Source organism: Crocuta crocuta, unplaced genomic scaffold (genome assembly GCF_008692635.1).
Source record: "Crocuta crocuta isolate KB4526 unplaced genomic scaffold, BGI_CrCroc_1.0 scaffold462, whole genome shotgun sequence".
Lineage (NCBI taxonomy): Eukaryota > Metazoa > Chordata > Mammalia > Carnivora > Hyaenidae > Crocuta > Crocuta crocuta.
Genome location: NW_027527437.1, coordinates 2,781,486 through 2,804,570, shown reverse-complemented (window position 1 = coordinate 2,804,570; position 23,085 = coordinate 2,781,486). Strand labels below are relative to the sequence as shown.

The window sequence follows — 23,085 nt, the reverse complement described above, 5'->3', positions numbered from 1 at the left end:
CAAGAGTGCAATTAATTTTCCTTACAAAAAACACATTATATTACAAAGCCTTACACAATCTCAAGCCCAATTCAGAAGCTACTTCATCCATCTCATTTTCATTGATTCTCAGTTCAATAATGAGTCACTTTGTTTCCATGTACCCAACATGGTTATGCTGAAGTAACAGTGTTTTCTACATTTATCATGAAAAGAACTTGTTCCAGTTCATGTACCGCCAATTCTTCTTTGGACCATGACTTACAGACCTATGTGTACTTATGTATGTGTGTTTATACGTAAAATGATGTTTGATTATCTAGTAGCTAATTATTTTAGAATAAGTTTAAAGAATGGCTCTCCCTTATTGCCAACAGTGGAAGGATTACTAATTTTTTTAACTGATGTGCATTGCATTATGAATTATGTTAAGCCTAGAAGTCACTTAAATATGAAGTAAATATGAAAATGTATAAATATTAAGAATGATGAACAGTTTATTATACGTTTGTGTTTATGTGTAAAAGGACATACACATATGAAAATGTGTAATATTCACATTACTAAAAAGTTTATTTCCTAAAATAGCAATTACTAAATCCAAACTTTGTAAAAAGATTTATTGGATTTCAAGGCAATTATAAGCATATAATCTTTCTTTAGATGGAGTAAAATAATCTCTTAAAATCTAGTCACTTAAAGGAAAATTCCTTGAGATAGTAACCCAATGTCTACTAACTTACTCTCATTGTGAAACTTGCATTATTCTTTGAGGGTTATTTCATAATTCACAGAAAATTAGAACTTTTTCAATTAAGATGATATAAAATTATTACCTCTTATTTTATTTTCTCAGTTATCTAACTCTGCATATGACTTATGCCTATGCATTTATTTACCGCTCTTTTAAAAGTAAAAAAAAAAAAGTTATATTGGATGATTAGATGTTATTAGTTCTTTTCTTCTCTATTGTAAGTTCTATTTTTAAAAAATTAATGTGTATTTATTTTTTGAGTGAGAGACAGAGCATGAGTACTGGAGGGGCAGAGAGAGAGAGGGAGACACAGAATCTGAAGTAGGCTCCAGACCCTGAGCTGTCAGCACAGAGCCCAACAGGAGGCTCAGACCCACAAGATGTGAGATCATGACCTGAGCTGCAGTCTGGTGCTTAACTGACTGAGCCACCCTGGCATCCCTGTTAGTTCTCTCTATTTTCATTAAGGCATCCCTGTTAGTTCTCTCTATTTTTATTAAGGTATTAAGGGCAAAAGTGAATATATTTTAAAGAAGTTCTATTTTTATTTTGGGAAGTAATCATGCTAAAAATATTTTTGTGAAACTCTAACAAAGAAATATGTTCTAAGAGTGTACTAGAAAAACCATCAAGTAACAAAGTGATTCTTTGGTGAAAGAAGGAGGCAAAGAGAGAGGAAAATTTGAGATAGTAACTGTTAAAAGGAAGAGGGGTGTGAGAAACCTCCAAGAACTGCTGCCAGAACACTTTGGTTTGGTTAGTGTTAACACTTTTATTGTTTTTGTGTCTTATTCTTGGCTAAGGAGACAGCATCATCTAGGTGATGTAGGAAGGCAGAATGTTCAGAGGTGAGTGCAAGACAGGAGGCAAAGGAAGCACATGTGCAGAGAAGGTATGCCACTTCGGTGAAGGTTGAGTTCAAAGAAGGATCTTGTGTGCTTCCAAGATGCAACCTTTACTAGCATTGAGTTCAACAAGAGCTGTGATGCCTACTATGGAAATATACCTCAAGCACCGATCATCTTAAGAAATAAAGTATCAGGTAAAGCTGCTGCAAGAAATTCATTATATAACTGTGGTTCCTGAAATTTCCGTTTCTTAATGTAAACTTTCCACTTATGATTTAGATGTGAGCAAAATAACATTTCCATTAATTACATACATTACCATCGGGATTGTTGTCCATTGACCTAACTTGCTTGGCATTTTAGATCTCTGCATGAGTAGTGAGGTGGGGAATTTTGTCACTAATCCATGAAATACATAATAAAAAAAAAACTAATTATTTGAGTGCCTGGGTAGCTCAGTTGGCTAAGCATTCAATTCTTGGTTTTGGCTCAGGTCATGATCTCATGGTTCATGAGATCAAGTTCCGTATTGGACTCTGTGCTGACACTGCAGAGCCTGCTTGGGATTCTCTCTCTTACTCGCTCTTTGCCCCTCCCCTGCTTTCTGGCTCCTCTCTCTCTCTCTCTCAAAACAAATAAATACACTTAAAAAATAAATATTAAAACATGCATGTATTATGGGACATTATTTTTGTTACAGTGACTGAATTTATAATATACTATTGGTCAAAATTCCTGTTCTTATATTCCTTGATTTTGCTATAATTCATAGTTGTATATATTTCAAAAAAATCTAGCCTTTTGAATATGGTTATAGGACATAGTTTATAGAAATGGTAAACGGTTAAGTATTAACTGAAGAAAAAATTGAAGATGGAAATAATCACTAGAACAGAATGACCAAATTTGGTGTGTGGCTATTAGCAGATTCTTAAGAACATTTTACTTTTTGTTTTGCTTTATTTATTTTAGGAGGACAATTTTATCTGCTGCTCTTTGTTTGTTAGTAAATTCTCTAGAAAGATTTCAAGGGGAACAAAAGGGTCAATGATAAATTACCTTGGGAAAAATTGAGTAGTAACTATTAATAATATTTCTGATTTTTCATAATTCTAAGAACAAACATATACAAAGAGTAAAGCGAAATTAATGGAAGGCAGAAATATGAAACTATAAGGGAGTATCAACTGGTAATGATATATCACATTGAAAACATAGAATATTTTTCAGGAGTATCTTTAGGAAAAAGGGAGCTGTTGAAGATACTCAGAAATAATTCTCTAACCCAGAAAACAATTAGCTTATCTATAATGCAGTGATTTGGATGGTATGTTACTTTCAAAAAGTTTACAATACAAAATATTTCCTTGGAATCCTCTAAGGTTTCTTTTTTTTTTTTTTCAATGTTTATTTTATTTTTGAGAGAGAAAGAGAGCACATAAGCATGAGAGGGGCAGAGAGAGCAAGACAGAGAATCCCAAGCAGGTTCCACCTGGGCAGAAGAGAGCCTCATGTGGAGTTTAAACTCACCAAGCATGAGATCATGACCTGGGCCTAAGTCAAATGCTTAACTAACTGAGACACCCAGGTTCCCTGGGACCCTAATGATTTAAAATAAGGGACTTACTTTCATCTAATATTTAAATATTTTTTCTCTACCTCTATTATGCATGCTCTTTGCCATAGTTTTGTCCATAAAGGTTCATATTCAAATATGTAACAGTGAATTGAATCTAAAAATATGACAATCGAAAAAAGGACATCAGAGACTCTTCATAAGTAAATGTTGTTTAGTATACTTACATTGTTATAGTAAACAAACTTTGGTTTTTGTACCTGGATTATTAAAATCATACTGCTGATATAAGCAGAATGAATTAATATAGTAACATGAAAATTATTATTACCTCACTAGTNACTAGAAATTCCATAAATTAAATTCCTTTTTCAAAACAATTTCTAGACATAAGAATGATGGCCTGAAGATATACACCCCAATACAACAGTCATGGCAACCTTAATCAGGACAGGCAATTCAGATCATTCTTTCTGCTTGTTTGCTTGTTTGTTTTTAAATTAAGACACTATTTGCAAAAGTGAGGAAACAACCTTCTCTGAATAGCCAGATATCTCAGACTGGAAGAACCCTTCATCTTTTTACTTTAAAGAGAGGCAAGGTTTTAATTCTTGGGTTTGACAATGGTAAAGTAATTAGAGGAATCTTGGCAAATTAAGTGTATATATAACATGGATATCTATCCCAGATTATGTATAAGAGACCATTTTAAAGTGTCTTAAGGATAAAGGAAAAATCTTTAACAATGTATAAAAATAAAATGAAAGCATATAAGTGCTTTAATACTAAGAAATCAGTAAACATCTTTATCTCTACAGTCATAAAATTTTAAAAACTAAGCAGAGATAATAAATTGAAATGATAATATTATTATATACTATTAACTTTATTATTCTTTGCATCTTTCTAGTTTTTGTCATTGTTCTGGTTTACTTCTTTCAAAAGAAAAGCCAAAACATTTTTATTAAGTGTTTACTTGCCTATAGGACATTTAAATAGAAAGTTACTAAAATGGCTTGAATTTAAGAATAAATTAAGTAATGTAATATATGTCATTTTATAATACAAAGGTAAGTCTCCAGTGAGAGTTAGTATTTTTTTAGGTTAATGTGAGCTTTAGGCTTTGTTTAAATTTGTGTGCATTTACTAAATTGTGTGAAAATGCAGTGACTCACCTGAATGAAGCAAAACATCTTGAATCAGGATAGAAATTTGATTGTAGCAAGGACAGGATCTGAAATTAAAATTTAACAATTTATCACATTTGTTCAACATCAATTCACCATTTCCTGTGGTGAATTAAGATGGGTTTATATTTCAATATCATTACATAGAAATTTATGTGCTTCTAATATAAACTATAATAAAGTAAAATATTATAATGCATAAAACTATTAATGACCCAAGTGATTTTAGTATTAAAAGAGTAAGACGTATAAAGTTAAAGAGTTTTTTAAAACACAATCATAGCACCTTAGAAAAGGAGTGACTCATAGGTATTTATTCACATAGGAATTTCTTTGGCTGTTGAACAAATAACAGGAGTGCTGTGATTTTTTTCATTAGGATTCTAATAAGCTACCATGACTATATATCTTTGCCTATTGTTAGACAAACACTCTGAAGTACTGTATTTAAGAATTACTATTATTATTTTTAAGAATGAAGTCTAATTTGCTAATGCATTTAGACAATTAAAATGTTTCTCATAAAATTTCTGCCAGTCATGTGTTTAAGCTTGGTGTACAATCATGGCATATACAGAGGTTTTTTTTTTGTTGTTGTTGTTGTTGTTATTGTTGTTTGTTTTGTTTTGTTTTGGGTTTTAAAGCTAGTTTTACTGTAATGGATTTATACACCCAGTCCATATTCTTTATTACACCCTCCCTCACTCAACTTGTTTGATCAATTTATACATTACATTTCCTTCGTTTCCAAACTGCTTCAATTTTCTTTAGTTAGAAAACAAATTATCTAGACGTCAGTCAATTTTATTTGTACCACCACTGTGTCAATCATTTCTTAATATGTGTGCCCATTCCTGCCCAGCAACTGATATTTTATATTCTAGCATATTTTAAGACAAATTTTTCTATATTCTTTCTAATATTTTTGAATTTTATTTTTATTTGAACTATATTAATTATGTGAGTGCATTGAGGGAGAATTTAAGCCTTCCATTCAGGAATATTCCTGAGATAAATATTTCTTAAAATAGTAAGATGTTTAGGTCCTCTTTATACTCTGTAAAGTGTTAGATTTTTATATGTTTGCACAAATCATAATATATTTAGGTGTTGAAATTAATTTTTGTCTCTCATTTTTTTGTGGATGCAGTAATAACATATAATTTATACTATGTGATTATTTGGTCATTGTGTATGTAATCATGTTTTGATAATATAATAGATAATATACTTAAGGTTATCTTATCTTTTTTCTTTGAAAAATAAACAAAAGAAGAATATGGGAAGTTCCAACCAAAACTTCTATAAATTATAAAAGCAATCTAGAAAAATCACTAAAACATCAGTCATACTGTCAGCCAAACAGCTGCTGTACTAATGAGGAAAAGAGAATTTGACATACAGTACATCTGTATTCCTTTTTCTGATCATAACTCATTAAACATTTCATCTGCTGACACCAAAAGCTAGTTTTATAAACTATGACGGATACAGTTAAAATAAAATACTAACATATAGCAGTCTATAAATAAAATGAAAATGTTATACTGGGTTTTATTTATATGCAGTAAGATGTTATGACATTCGCTTATTGATGGGCTTCATAAAATGCAGTTTAGTCCATTGGAAGCTTGTAATTATGTAATAATTATTTTAATATCAGAAGTAATTATTCAGATGTTACATGTATTTGGTTAATTGGGTTTCCATTTGCTAATGCAGCATCATTATGCTTCTTTCATCAGAAACTGGAAACATAATTCATCTATTTTGTAATTTTAAAAAATGACAAAAGTAATCATACTTTTATTTCAAGACACTAAACGAGACACCACTATAATTCACTGAACAAGATTTCATGAAACAATGACCATAGTTTCAACAATCCCAGATGTCTCTTTGAACAAAATATTTACTCTGCTGTACCCTGATGTCATTATCTGCAACATAATAATTTAAAGTCACCAAGGGCTCTTCAGCTAAACTAAACTTCTTCTGTTGTATTGGATACCCTTTACAAATAACACTTAATGTGTGGTGAACATAAGATGTCCCAACAACATTCTCTGGTATATAATTAAAGACTTATGTGATAGGGTTATATTTGAAGATCAATCTGTCTTAGCCTAGCTGCTATTATAAAATACCATATAATGGGTGACTTAAGCAACAGACATTTATTTTTTAATAGGTCTGGAGGCTAGGAAGTCTGAGATCAGGGTATCAATATGGTTGGGTCCTGGTGATAGCTCTCTTTCAGGCTTCCAGATGGTTGACTTCTCACTCTATCCTCACAGAATAGAGAAGGAAGCTCTGGTGTCTCCTTCTCCTCTTACTAGGGTACTGACCCCACCATCAGGACTTGTTTCTCAAGATCCAATCTAGACCTAATTATTTCCTACTGTTCCATCTCCTGAAACATCACTCTGGGGGTTAGGGCTTCAACATATGATTGTGGGTGGACATAAATATTCACTCCTTAACATAATATATGTGTTTTCTCTACATTTCCAACATATTCTACTTTCTCTAGGTACTGCAAAGTCGGTATTTTATATCCCCGAAGCTCTACGTAGACCAAAATAAGTAAAAGGTAGTGCAATTTCATAAATTCTCTATGTAATAAAAGTTCATACAAATGAACTGCTATTCAGAAAAATGAAGTACAGAAAAATTTCCATGAGTACTTGCTGAATTTGCTTTTATTTTTTACAGTAATTTTTGTTTATTCCTTTTCTTTCACTTTCACAACTAAGATCAGAATTAAAGTACGGGGACAGCCTATTAATAGCACTATTATGGGCTGAATTCTGTAACTCCAAAATTTGTATGTTGATGTCATAAACCCAAGTCCATCAGAATATGCCCATCTTTGGAAACTGGGCCATGGCAAATGTAGTTAGTTAAGAAGAGGTCATGCTAGAATATGATGGCTCCTAATCCAATATGGCAGGTGTCCTTATAAAGAGGGGAAATCTAGGCATAGATACACACACAGAGAATGCCATGTGAAGATGAAGGCAAAACTGGGATAATCCAGCAAAAGCCATGGAACACCAAGGATTGCCAGTGATCAACATAAGCAGGGGGAGGGGGCTGGAACTGATTCTCTCCCATAGCTTCCAGAAGGAATCAACCTTGTCAACACATTTATCTTAGACGGTTAGCCTCCAGGACTTAGAGAAAATAAATTTTTGTTGTTTAAACTGACCAGTCTAAACTTGATTAGTAAGGGAGGAAAATATTTTGATAATGAATATCTAATTCCTTTCTTTTTAACAATTCCTACCACTCTGCCCAGAACTGAGGATGTCGGCCACTTTATGTAAGCTACCATAGTCATTTCACTATCGACCATAAAATCTTTAAAATGTACTGAGGAGAGGGATCCTTGGGCATATTTTATACTCAAATTTGTTCTATTTGGTTTTATGCCTGAAAACATTAGTCTATTACACCACAGTGAACTACAAGTAGATAAGCCACAATATTATGGTTTTTACCCGGATTTAAGGACTACTCTTATGCTGAAACTTTTCCAAAAGCTTTTTAAAAGAATGTAGCAGATCTTACAAGTTTTGAGATTGCACCTAAATTAAGACCTGCTTTCTTTGTAAAATTCTGTGCTTATAAAAATAATTTCTATTATAGAATTTAACTTGCTGCGGATCAAATGAAATAAAAAATAATAAGCTATATAAGTATTTTTAAATTAATCTAAAATAAAAAGTTGCAAAGATTATTTTCACCCAACATAACATGTATCACCATAGTCCCTGGCAGTTTTTAGAATCCTGACCTTTTGACTTCATGAGCTTCATACCTGACACTACATTTCAAGATTTTATGACATTTTTGAAAGCTGTTATCATGATAGCTTTCTGGACTGCTTTAAAGAAATAGTGTTAACACTTAAAAAAAAATCTGTTTGTCAAGGGCAATTTAGGATAGGAAATATTTATGAAAATATATTTGGAAACACAGAATCACAATGAATCACAGTATTTCTTTCACTTTGGCATTGCACGATCTTCCTGATGACTTAGTGTTGTTTCCAAAAGAGAATGACTTAGCTACTGACTGTGTACTCAGTCCTCAAAAATGACATGTAAAATATACGAGTTAAATCTTTTTACTTTTATTATTGACATAAAAAGGAACTATATCCTGAAATACATTATAGCAATCAATGTTTTTAAAAACTATCAATAAAAAAAAGTTAAGATTACTGTAATTGTCCCAAATTTAGTTCTTAGCCTCATGTAAATAAAGCCTACCTCCTGGTAAATTTCTATAAAATACAATAATAAAAACAATAGCAATAGCAGCAAAAATAACATGTAATGTTTTAAAATGGTAAAGAAGAACCAAGGTAAATCAATTTACAATTGTCAATTCAATAAACTGGCCAGAATTCAAGGTATGATTTAAGACATTATCTATTGCCATCATTAATATGGGCAATTACTTTCACTACAAAGGTATCACTTTTGCCTTTATTGTTTTGCAGAACTCATTCTTGAAATTGTGTATTTTGTTGAAGAAAAATTAAATTTCTCTCTGCAGCATCTTTTAATGGTGATTAAATGAATCATTGTTTATTTTCCCAGGTTCCCCACCTTAATATGTGAGACTATGGTTATTACTTACATGAAGAGAAAAAATAGTAATAGGAAAAACACTATATTTGTTATCTACAGTTGTGGGACAACTTATTTGAACCCAGCAAGTCAAAACAACCAATTTTTTTTTTAGCTCCCAGTTTTCATGGTACAGGAAACCAGATACGGGTTAGCTATATGTTTCTGGTTCAGGGTTTCTCAGGAGGTTGAAGGCAAGCTGTAAACAAAAGCTGTGGTCTTCTCTGAAGCCTTGGCTGAGAATGAGATCCTGCTCATTCATGTAGTTATTAGCAGGCCTTAGTTACTTCCCATGCAAGCGTCTCCATGAGGTTCCCTAATGACACAGTAAGTGGCTTCTCAGGACAACACAAGACAAAGAAGAGAGAACACAAAGACAGAAGCTACCACCTTTTTATGACTTAACTTCAGCATGATATCCCAAAATTCTGCCATATTTTATTTGTTAGAAGTCAAGCAGTATGTCTAGATAACACTGAGAGCAAGAAGGGTTAACAAGTATGCTAGGAGGCAAAGATAACTGGGACCTTCCTTAAAGCCTGTCTTCCACAGTGATCCCAGGCCATGCATGTGTCCAATAAGTACTTCAGAAAACTAAAGGATACAGATGCATTTTAAAAATAAAATGTAATATCTTTACCAATGAAAAACAATGTAAGCAAACACGAGGCATTGTACATTTATCAAAAGTAGCCTATATTTTATAGTATTTTATGTCTGTTAAATTAGGTAATATATGGAGAGAGGGCAAGATGGCGGAGAAGTAAGGAGCTCTGTACNAGGAGAGAGTCCAAAACAGAAAAACCTCCGCACGGGGTAGAAAAACCTCCGTTAGAAAGACCGTACTTGCCAAATACCTGCACACCAGGTCCCCTCGCGCCAACTGGTCCTGGAGGGGAGCTGAGCACACAGACTGCTTCTTTGANAGTCCCAGAGACCACCAAGGAGCCGGCACCGATGCAAGTACAAAAGGGTCTTTATTACAAGCTCGAGCAGGGGCTCACCAGCCTGCTGGTGTCATGGCAGCAAGGTGAAGCCAAGAACAATAGCGAACAGGGTTTTTAAGGAGTAAGGGATGGGGGTGTTACAGTACATGTAGCATCATCACACAAGCACCAATTACATCTTTGACCATTCAGTGTCTGTGAGGTGTTCATTACTTTTGGTGGGACCCAATTATGACTTCTGAGAATCCTTTGAAAATGACCAATTGTGAAGTGAGTTCAAAGGGCCCATGTGGGGTTCAGACAAGCGGTGAGAAATTGGCTAGTTTGTATCTGCAGTTCCCAGCCTTGACTCAGACCATAGGAATGTTTCTTTTTACTTTTTGATTAGCTGAACTGAGGGTGGTCTGAGGATGGCTTTAGCCTTGAAGAGTCTTTTCCTGTGACTGGGACTGGGGCTACGTGCAGCCCGAGGTTTCACTTAATGGAGGACTTAAGTTTTGGCTCTTTGGTACTTCTTTCTTGGCACAGATAATCATTACAATTAACAAAAATACTATCATTAAATGTGAATTAAAACAACACAAAACAAAATATTGTTGAATATTTTGTAGATCATTAGGTTAAAATAATTAAGTCACTTACTGAGTATATAGTATGAAGAGAAAAAAGCAAATATAAATCAAGAGGGCATAGAAATGAACAAAACAAAAATTGTGATCTATATATAATGCTCAGCATAGAAATTTCTCTTGGTATTGCTTGGAATTACTCCTCTCAATCCCTCTGGCCCTCTCCCTCACTTGCTTCGCTCTTTCTCTAGATTAAGAAAAAAAATCAAAATGAAACAAAACAAATGAACAAAGGGGAAAAAAGAGAGAGGCAGGCAAACCAAGAGACAAACTATTAACTACAGAGAACTACTGATGGATATCAGAGGGAATGCAGGTTGGGGGATGGGCAAAATAGACGATGGGGATTACCAGTACATTTGCTGTGATAAACACCAAGTGTTGCACAGAAATGTTGAATCACCATATTGTACACCTGTAACTAATATTACACTGTATGTTAACTGACTGGTATTTAAATAAAAAACTTAAAAAAGAAAGAAAAGAAAAATTAAAATTAAGTTCTATGGCTTCAATTTTAAAGGCATCTGTAATATAATGAATATCTGAATATAGGCATCTGAATATATAAAAGCAATAGAAATACAGAAAATATTGAATTCTGCCTAAAGCAGATAACATTGCAACTGACCACCCTACTCACCAATAAAACTAGAAAAATTAGAAAAAGTATGAACACTGTTATTTGAAGTTATCAGTGAATTACTAACAGAACAAGTATTTCAGGGGGCTAAGGTCCTGAAAAGAAGAAAAGAAGAAAAGAAAAACACTGAGATAAAAAAATATTGGTTTCACTTTATCATAAAAATATTTACTAATTTTACCTGAAGAGAGTCTAAGAATTTGAACAAGGTTTAGTTATTTCTATATATTTATGTAGACTTAAAAAATGGAGTTAATGACCCATTAGGGAACATGAACCTGGTAAACATTGCATGGTTCTTGGCTATACTCTGAAGTAAAATTGAAAGCAAAATAGACCAACTTACCCTAAAACTAAAACCAGTGAATAAACTCATTGAGCTATTTCATAAAGTATACCTGTCCCTACCCTAATTGCTTGCTAAATTCAGAAAAAAAAAAAATCTAACCTTGGAGAAGAGAATATCATCCAGTAACCAAAATAATCTCTAAAGATTTTATGTATTATATCAATCATATTTAACACCATATGCCTAATAAAAACAAGCAGATTTTTAACAAAACAACAACCTACTGAATGGAGAAAATATTCACAAATGATATATCTAATAGGGGTCAATATCCAAAATACATAAAGAACTTGAAGAACTCAATACCAAAATGACCCAAATAATCCAATTAAAAGTGGGCAGAGGACGTGAATAGATATTTTTCCAAAGAAGACATACAGATAACAAACAGACATGAAAAGGTGCTCAAAATTACTAATTTTTCAGGGAAAGGCAAATCAAACCCCCAATGAGAAATGCCTTATACCTGTCAGAATGGTTAGAACCAAAAAGACAAGAAATAAATGTTGGCAAGATGTGGAACAAAAGGAATGCTTGTGCACTATTGATGGGAATGTAATTTGATGTATCCAGTATGGAAAACAGTACAGAGGTTCCTCCAACATTAAAAATAGAAATATAATATGACCCAGTAATTCTCCTACTTTGTATTTACCCAAAGAAAATGAAAACACTAATTCACAAAGATATATGTACCCCTATGTTACTGCAGCATTATTTATAATAGCCAAGATATGGATGCAGCCTGAGTGTTATTAATAGATGAATGGATAAATAAGCTATGGTATTTACTTGTAATCAAATATTACTCAGCCGTAAAAAGAGGATGAGATCTTGTCACAGGTAACAACATGGATGGATGTAGGGGGTATTAGTTTAAATAAAATAAATCAGGTAAAGGTAAATATCATATAGTTGTACTAATCTATTGAATCTAAAAACCAAAACAACAAATAAACAAGCAAACAAACAAAAAAACCAAAAAGCAGAAACAGACCCATATACAGAGAACAACTCATAGTGGCCAAAAGGGAGGGACTTGGGAAGATAGGTAATATGGATAAAGAGGAATGGGAGATATAGCTTCCAGTTATGGAAGAAATAAGTCATGGGGATAAAAGGTACAGCATAGGGAATATGTATGCCATGATATTGTAATAGTGTTGCATGGTGACAGATGGTAGTTACATTTTGTGGTGAGTATAGTATAACATGTAGACTTGATGAATACTATACTGTACACCTGAAATCAATGTATCATTGTATGTCGACTATATTTCAATAAAAAACAAAATCAGTTCTAAAAAGCATGAATTGATCAAAATAGAAAAACAGGAAATAAAAACCATATGAAATTTATATATTTGTGTATACTCAGTACTTAAAACAATTCTGATTAAATTGTTTAAGAAAATATAGAATAGAATTGAGAACTTGAGAAGAAATTTGGAAGTCATAAGAAAGAATCAAATATAATAATTAAAGTTGATAATGAAGTAGATTGGGGCACCTGAATGGCTTAGTTGGTTAAGCGGCTGACTTCAGCTCAGCTCATGATCTCACAGTTTGTGGGTTTGAGCCCCGCATCAGGCTCTGTGCTGACAGTTCAGAGCCTGGAACCTGCTTCAGATTCTGTGTCTCCCTCTCTCTCTGACCCTCCCCCACTCACACTCTGTATCTCTCTCTCTCTAAAAAATAAATAAACATTAAAAAAAGTAGATTAATATAATATCAGATGAGACACAGCTAAAGAAACATTTTATAAACCAGAATATAGGTGAGGAAAAAACTAAATTGTCATATATAAAGTGAAAACAAATGAAAATAAAGAAAAAAAGGGATCAGAACTAGTGGGACATGGCAAATCATAATCATGGTTAGAGTTCTAATAGCATAGAAAAAGAAAAGGAGAGTGGGATAGAAACAACAGTATGGAAAAAAGCAAAAACAAAACAAAACAAAAAAACAACAACAACAACAAAAAAACAACCCCAAAACTTTCCAGAAACTATACCATGTTGTAGTGCTTCCTCAAAACAAACGTTTGAGTTAATAGAGAAAAAAAATACTGAAAGAATAATATATACTCCTACCTATATTAATTAATTGAAATAATAGACCTCACCATCAGAGAGACTGCACTTAAAGTCATGAGGCTAGATGAGATTGCAAATGGAGAAAGTGTGACAGAGATGTGAACATGACAAAAGACTGGACTCTATAACCCTCCTGTGGTTACAAGTTACGGAGATTAGGAGCAATCAATGAAGACTGAGAGGTGGTCAGTGAGAGGGAAGGAAAACCAAGCAAGTAAAGAGTCTTAGAAACCAAATGAAGAAAGAGTTTTAAGGACAGAATTGGCATTTGAGTGCTGTTGATGGGTTAAATTAGTTGAAAACTGAGAAGTGACTATTGTATTGTACAATATGTGGGTCACTGGTGACCTCAACAAGAGCATTTGATTTANTCTCCTGATGACAAAGCAAAAAAAAAAAAAAAAAAGAAAGAAAGAAAAAGAAAGAAAAAAATCAAACAAACATCCAATGGATTCTATAAATATTATCTTTCAGAAAGAAATCAACTAGTTGCTCACAAGTTTTTCTGGGAATTTATCATGTAAGCTCTTACAACAAAGGTATTAAGTAATAAAAAAAGAGACAAAGATTTCAGAAAATATATACATATAAGTTAAAACAATTATATGTTGCATTTAGAGTAAAAACTTTCAACTGAAAGTAAAAAAATACAAAATATACCATGAAAACACAAAACACATGAAAGTGTTTATAGTTGTTTAACATAAGACAAAGTCAACATCATGGCAAGGGAATTACTAGAAATAGAGAAGAATATTTTGCAATAATACAAGGTTCGATCCACTAGGAAGATAAAACAACTCTACATTTGACGCACCTTAGTCCCAAATAATATACAACATATGTCTTATATACAGTGAGTTATATATAAATTATATATAATTTACAAACATATATAATTTATACATATAATTTTTCAAAAGAAAAAATGATATATCCTCTTTCATAATGGCTTATGTTAAAAACCATTTATCTCAGTAAGTGATAGCACAAGGAGAAAAACAACAGAAAGTTCACAGATGATTAGAAAAACTTTTAACAATTTGTTCTAAATTACACATAAAAGACACTATACCCAACAAACACAGAATGGACAATATTTGCATATCCTTAGGCAATATTTCTTACAATTAACCAAATTATCTGCCATAGCATGAATCTCAATGTATTTTAAAGAACTGAGTCATAGAAATGTAGTTCTATAAGTAGAATGAAATCTAACTAGAAATTAATTTTTAAAAGAAAGTCAGTAAAAACCCATATGGAAAAATTAGCAATATGTTAACAATAACCTAGGAGCACAATAATAAATTCACATAAGTTTTATTGAAAGAACATACGAGAGAATGAATATTAAGAATGAAAGATTATATTAGACATTTGAAAATACAGCAAAAAGCACGCCTAGAGGAAATCCATAACCTTATATTATTATAGAAAAAAAGCTGTAAGTCACGGGTTTAAGCGTATAGGCTAAAAATTAAGAAAAATTACTGAAAAAGAACCCCCACAATATGAAAGGATTAAATTATTTTAAAAATGAATGAAATTAATAAAAGAGAAAATAAATATAAACCAGAGGATCAAAGAAACAAAACACAACATTTTGGTAAAGATTTTGAAAATGTTAAGCTTAGGAGCAATGTGGAATAGAATGTAAGCATAAACAATCAATATAAAGAATAAAAGTTGTAATACCATTACAGATCCTACAGACTATGAAAGTAATTTTTAAAAGTTATAAAAAACTTTAAATCTTTAAATTTGAAAATCTAGATAGCAAAATATGTTAAAATTGTCACAAGAAATACAAAATGTTAGTATTTTTAAACTAAAAACAATAAAACATACTTCTGACATAGAAAACTACAGTCTCCATTTCATCATTCAATATTCCAAATATTTAGGGAAAAATAGATTTAAATTCATGCAGAATCTTCTGGATAAAAGAAAATGAGAGATGTAATCTAAATTATTTTGTGTTAAGTTAACATAAACTTGATTCCAAAATTGAAAGAATCAATAATAATAGTAATTCATAAAAAAAAACTCTTAAAAATATTGTTAAGAACATCTTAAATAAATATTAAGCAAAGCAAATTAAGGAATATATGGGGGCACCTGGGTAGCTCAGTTGGTTAAGCGTGCGACTTTGGCTCAGGTCATGATCTCACAGTTCATGGGTTAGAGCCTCGCATCGGGCTCTGTGCTGACAGCTAGCTCAGAGCCTGGAGCCTGTTTCAGATTCTGTGTCTCCCTTTCTCTCTGACCCTCCTCTGCTCACTCTGTCTCTCTCTCTCTCTCACAAATATGTAAAAACATTTAAAAAATTTTAATAAAATTAAAAAAAGGAATATATGAAAAGCACAATGCATTACAATCATACTTATTATATTCCTGGAAAGCATGGTTGGTGTAATTGTTAAAATTCAATCAAAGTAATTTATAACATTAATAGTGAAAAGGGGAAAAATCATACGATAATCCCAAAATATAAAGGAAAAATGATTTTAGAAAATGTAATACCTATTCAGAGGACTTCCAGGAAAAATGGCAGAGTAGGAAGATGCTAAGCTCTCTTACTCCCAAGGATACAACTAGATAACAGCCATATCAATGCAAATAACCCAGAAAGTAACCCGAGAACTGGCAGAACAGACTCTCCACAGCTAAATGTAGAGAAGAGGACACATTGATGAAGACAGAACAGGTAATCATGGTTGGAAACTAAATGGAACTACAGAAGTGTACCCTGGAGGAAGGGATGCCTCAGAATGGAGAAGGGAGAGAAACAGATCTTCACATCAAGTACCCTAGGCATAAGGAGTGGGAATTAGTGAAGATGAATCACTAAGACATTTGGCTTTAAAATCTGACAGCTTTTCCCCTAAGATCATGAAAAGATAAGGACGTCCACTCTTGCCACTTTTATCAACATAGTACTGTAAGTTCTAGCCGTAGTAATAATACAAGAAAAATAAATAAAAGGCATCCAAATGAGTAAAGAAGAAGTAAAACTTACACTTTTTGCAGATGAGTTAATAGTATAGACAGAACCCTAAAGACTCCACAAAAAACCTATTAGAACTGATCAATAAACTCAGTAAGGCTGCAGGAAGCAAGTCAATACACAGAAATTGGTTGCATTTCTGTACAATAATAATACAGTAGCAGAAAGAGAAATTAAGAAAACAATCCCATTTACAATTGCACTGAAAATAATAAAATACCTAGGAATAAACTAGGATGTGAAAGACCTGTAGTCTGAAAACTATAAAAAATTGATAAAGGAAATTGAAAATGACATAACAAATGGAAAGATATTCCATGTCCATGGGTTAAAAGAACAGATATTGTTTAAATTAAATATTACACTACTCAAAGTACTCTATATATTTAATGCAATTCCTATCAAAATACAGACAGTATTTTTCACAGAACTGGAACAAATAATCCTTACATTTGTATAGAACCACAAAAGACCCTGAATATCCAAAGCAATACCGCAAGAGAAAAAAACAAAAGTGGAAGTATTGTAATTTCAGATATTAACACATACTACAATGCTGTGGTAATCAAAAGAGTATGGTGCTGGCACAAAAATAAACACATAGATCAATAGAACAGAAAAGAGAGCGCCAAAACAAACCCACAATTAGGTGGTCAATTAATCTTTAACAAAGAAGGCAAGAATATGCAATGGGGAAAAGACAAGTCTCTTGAACAAATTGTATTGGGAAAACTGTACAGCTACATAAAAAAGAATTAAACTGGACCACATTCTCACACCATTCACAAAAAGAATGTGAGGCAAGGAAAACAAAAGCAAAAATAAATTATTAGGAGTACATCAAAATAAGCTTCATTCAGCAAATGAAAAAAATCAACAAAATTAAAAGACAGTCTACTGAATGGGAGAAGATATTTGCAAATGGGATGTCTACAAAAGGGTTTGTATCCAAAATATATAAAGAACTTTGACAACTCAACACCAACAAATCACAAATAATCCCTAAAATTGGGCAGAAGATATGAACATTTCTCTGAAAAAAAAAAAAAATAGAGATAGCCAACAGGCACATGAAAAGATGCTCAACATCATTAATCATCAGGAAAATGTAAATCAAAACCACAATGAGATGTCATTTCACATAACTAAAATTAAAACAGAAAAAAACAAGCATTGGCAAGGATGTGGAAAAAAGGAACTCTCATACACTTTTGTGGTAATAGAAACTGTTGTAACCACTTTCGAAAACAGTATGGAGATTCCTCAAAAATTTTAAAATAGAATTATCATATGATCTAGTAATTCCACTCATGGGTTTTTACCCAAATAATACAAAAATAGTAATTCAAAAAGATATATGTATTTCTATGTTTATTTCAGCATTATTTACAATAGACAAGGTATGGAAGCAGTCCATGTGTTCATTGATTTATGAATGTATAAGGAACAGTGATATATATGTACATATATATGCATACACACACATAGATATACACACACACACACACACACACATAACGTAATATTATTCAGTCATTACAAAAGAACAAAATCTTGCCATTTGTGACAACATGGATGGCTCTACAGAGTGTAATGCTAAGTGAATTAAGTCAGTCAGAGAAAGACATGTATCATGTGATTTACTCATATGTGGAATTTAAGAAAGACAGCAAATGAACAAAGAAAAAGAGGGACAAGCCGAAAATAGACTGTTAACTATAAAGAATAAGCTGATGGTTACCAGAGGGGAGATGGGGGGCAGGGGTGGGTGAAATAGGTGAACAGAATCCTTGAATCACTATATTGTACACCTGAAACTAACATAACACTATATGTTCACTATGCTGAAATTAAAATTAAAACAAAAGAGTTAGGTACACCTGGGTGGCTCAGTCAGTTAAACATCAAATCCTGATTTCAGCTCAGGTCATCATCTGACAGTTGTGAGTTAGAACCCTGTGTTAGGCTCTGCACTGAGTGTGGAGCCTGCTTGGGATTCTCTCTTCCCCACTCTCTGTTGCTCCTTGTTTGTGTGCTCTCTCTCTCTCTCTCTCCAAATTAATAAAAACTTTCAATTATAAAAAATACCTATTCATGTTACAAGATACACACAAAAAGTTCATAGCAAACTAGAAATGAAATATATTTAACCTGAGTGAGAATATCTACAAAAGTACCTACAGAAAAACATCATTTTTTTAAAGATTTCATTTTTAAGTAATCTCTACATGAAATGTGGGGCTTGAACCCACAATTCCGAAAACAAGAGTCACATGCTCCATCGACTGAGCCAGCCAGGTGCCCCTAGCAAACATTATTCTTAATGGTTTTATTTTGAAAGATTTCTTACAGCTACAAGTATTAAAATAACTATCCCAATATCCTAGTCTTCCTTAATACTGTCTCAGAGACAATAGTCTATAAAGTAATATAAAATAATAACAGTACTGGTGATAATAATTGTTACAACTACTATATAATAACAATAATTACTATTATAGCATATAATAATAATTATCGCTATTATTATTATAACAGGTTATAAGGATTGAAAAAGGGAATCCTCCTAGAAGGCAATATTGTGGAACGTCAGCATGACTTTCCAGCACGCAGAAATGTATATAATAGGACTCATCATAAAAGAAAAAAGAGATAATAGGGAGAGAATAAATGTTTAATAAGCTTTTAGCCATCTCTCTACTTGGGAGAGTAGCCATCTCATCTGCTTGGGAAGATCAAAGCAGATAGAGTTACAGAAATTTTAAAGTAGAATAGAGAAAAATTCAGCTGAGAGTATCTCTAGAGCCTAAGGTAGCAAAGGAAAAATCCAGTTTGACTGGAGAACCCAAGAGAGGCTTGCAATTTGGAAATGTATGATACAGTGGCTGGGAGGAATGAGAACCAGGATTTAAATGAAAGATTCCAGTAACCAAAAGTCAATACATGAAATAATCAATCCTCTCATTGTATTCAACTTTATTTTATCAATCTGGCTATTAGGTATTCACCTCTAAGCAAAAAAACAAAAAAACAAAACCCCACAAAAAACAAAAACAAACAAACAAAAAAACTCAAACCATCAGATGATCATTCTTTTAAAGAACTGAATGGATTGAGTCAAGGAAAGCAAACTAAAATGTAAGCTGTTTCTCCAAGACAAGACCTTGCTCTGCTCTCTTCCCAGAAGACGTAGAAGCATGTCAGTCAAAAAGTACAAGCTCTCACTTAGTCATCATCATGCCCAGTGATTTAAATTACCCGTCACTGAAAACTTCCATTCTCTACAAGGCTGCTACCTTGTAAAGGCGAATAATCATCTTATGCCTAAATTTCTGTAATACCATTTTCCTATTTAGTCTTTTATTCCCACTCTTGTCTCTCACCTCTCACACTAACATTAATTCACTACTTTGTGAACTTTTAAACACATACCTCCAATCACATCACTGCCTTTGCTTTAAAATTCTAATAAGGGGCTTCCACAACATTTAAATGCCATCTAAATAGGTCACATGGCTTAGGAAGCCCAGCATCATCTGGACACGGACAACTTTTCAAACTTAACTCTTTAAAATACTCCTTTTTTACCTTTTTTACCACCTCCCCCTCCAAACCTCTTTTTTTACCCATATTGGTTTCCTTTGAAGTTTCTAAACAATTGCTCTCTAACTGTAGGGATTTGCAAAATGACTGAAATTTTAGCTTCATTCTCAAATACTTGCTTAGTTAACTCCTACTCAATGTAAAAAGTAGGAACAATTCCTTCTAAGGAGACCTTATCAGAGGTGCCTGGGTGGCTCACTCAGTTGATTGTCAGACTTTAGCCCAGGTCATGATCTCACAGTTTTGTGAGTTCAAGCCCTGCTTTATGCTTGCTGCTGTCAGTGCAGAGCCTGCTTTGGATTTCCTGNACCCACGAACCGCGAGATCATGACCTAAGCGAAAGTCGGACGCTTAACCGACTGAGCCACCCAGGCGCCCCGGGGATGGCATTCTTAAGCACTCAGATGGGCGGGTTTACCCATCACGTGTTCTGTAGAACACTGTGTCATCAGAGCAGTCAGCAAATTTGTTATCACTTTGGATGATAGGTTCCAGAGTACAATCAATTCTGTCTGCTCAAAACAATCCTACTATGATGTGTGACATCTAATTAATATTCCACAAATAGTTAACCAGCCTAGTCTGGCAAAACTATCACAATGAAAGAAATGTCTCTCACTTGCAAGGTCAACATCTGCAACTTCTCCCAGTTTGTCCTGCTGAGAGCCACCTGATGAACCTTTATCCCTCCTGAAGTTCAAGTGCTCTACTTCACTATAGGGCATTGAAAGTTTCAAACATTTCTCAACTTAAAAATAAACAAAATAACAGAGGCACTTGAGTGGCTCTGTCGGTTAAGCATCTGACTTTGGCCCAGGTCATGACCTCTTAGTTCATGGGTTCAAGCCCTGAGTCGGACTCTGTCCTGACAGCTCAGAGCCTGGAGCCTGCTTTGGATTCTGTGTCTCCCTCTCTCTTTGGCCCTACTCATGTGCTGTCTCTCTCTCTCTCAAAAATAATAAACATTAAAAATTTTTAAAAAGAAACAAAATAACAAAACATTAACAAAAACCCTCTTTTCCTATAAATGGAATACTGACCCTTTCCTTACTTCCATAGTCATCTCTTAACACATTGCTAAACTTACTTTTTCTACTTTCTATTCTGTGCCTTCATGTTTGCTTTTATTTTCATCTTTATCTTGTTCCAAAAGCTTGCCCACGATTGCCACGATTGAATGCTAGCCAGTCAACACTCTTTGATGCTGTTGTTCATTCCCCTAACTCACTTTTAATCCAAAGACAAGGGGAATTTAAAAAAAAAAAAAAGAAGAAGAAAAAAAAAACCCTTATATATTAAGACAAGTCATATAATGCATACATGTGAAAAATTGGAGAAATAGTAACAGTAATTTTTAGGCCTAACTCAGGAAATCACTTGCTCCCATAGGCCTCTCAGATGCTGATAACTTTCTATGGCCCTAAGAATAAATTCAGTTAACAGCCAGTATCTAAATGACCACAATGAGTCTATAGAATTTTTTTCCATTGAATTATACTTGTCTAGTTAAATGATCCAAGTTTCTTACAAAGTAAGTCATGAACAAATATTATTATGTGTATTTTAATATTTATTTTTATTTTACAGCAGAGTCCCTCTGTGTGTTCAGCCTATTTCTTTTATTTAAAAGGTCTTACAATGACCAGATCATTATTACTATGCAATCTTACCTTTTTTTAAATGTTTATTTATTTTGAGAGACAGACAGAGAGTATGAGTGGAGGGGGAACAGAGAGACACAGAATTTGAAGCAGGCTCCAGGCTCTGAGTTGTCAGCACAGAGCCCGCTGTGGGGCTCAAATCCATGAACTATGAGATCATGACCTGAGCTGAAGTCAAATACTCCACTGAGTGAGCCACCCAGGTGCCCTGTTATGCAATCTTACTTTTGAATCTCTGGCCTGAAGTTTTTGTGCTGTTACAAATAAAGTAGCATGTGACAAATATTCTAGGACCTCACATTGTATGCATCAGTGTTTAAATGTCATTTATTTGTTTATTCATTTATTCAACAAATATGCTAGCCACTATGCTAGGTACTGAGGACAGAATATCTTTTCACAGCCCTTGAAAAGTTAGAATTACTTATTGGTCCATTTTTACTGATATATCTCTGGATGAATAACCACTTGACTTGATTTAAATAAACCCTTATGTGAAACTGTATAAGTCCCAAACAAAATTTTAAGAAATAATGACCTATTAAACATTCATAACCTAATGGCCATGCCACATAGGCTATATTAAACATGTTTTAATATTTGAAATACATATATCATTATCCATTAAATAATAAACTCATTAAAATACATAAAATAAGATAGGATATGGAGTGCCAGGGTGGTTCAGTCAGTATAGCATCCGACTCTTGATTTTGGCCATGATCTTACAGTTTGTGATATCGAACCCTGCATCGGGCACTATAATAGCAGTGCAAAGGTGGCTTAGGATTCTCTCTCTCCCATCTCTCCGTCCCTATCCCACACATGCTTCTGACAAAATAAATAAATTAATTTTAAAATTAAAAGAACATAGGATATAATTATGTAAATACTGACAAAAATTTTATAAATATCTTTTATTTGAAGACAAACTTCAGTTTTAAGTTTTATAAAAATTTGATTCTTTATCTGTTTAAAACGATTTTCAATGAACAAACAGGTTTATTTTTTCAGATCAAACTCCTAAAATATTTTCCTTAAAAATCAGCCAAAAATACACTTTATCAACAAAACTAATCAGCATTACTAACATTTATAAATATCATTTATTAATATTTATCATGTACAATTATTTCTGTGTTCTTTTTTTTTTTTTTTTTTTT

The 23,085-nt window shown here is 33.0% G+C and overlaps 1 protein-coding gene across 1 annotated transcript in view; it reads right to left on the bottom strand.

Moving 5' to 3' along the window:
- The window catches only part of LOC144228126 (uncharacterized), a 265,973-nt gene that overhangs the window by 197,369 nt on the left and 45,519 nt on the right, over positions 1 to 23,085 (bottom strand). The window contains exons 2-3 of the mRNA XM_077759955.1: positions 9,842 to 9,903; positions 4,333 to 4,391 (exon numbers count right to left, since the gene is read on the bottom strand). Coding sequence (XP_077616081.1) covers positions 4,333 to 4,391; positions 9,842 to 9,903 — 121 coding nt within the window. The remainder of the gene's footprint in view (positions 1 to 4,332; positions 4,392 to 9,841; positions 9,904 to 23,085) is intronic.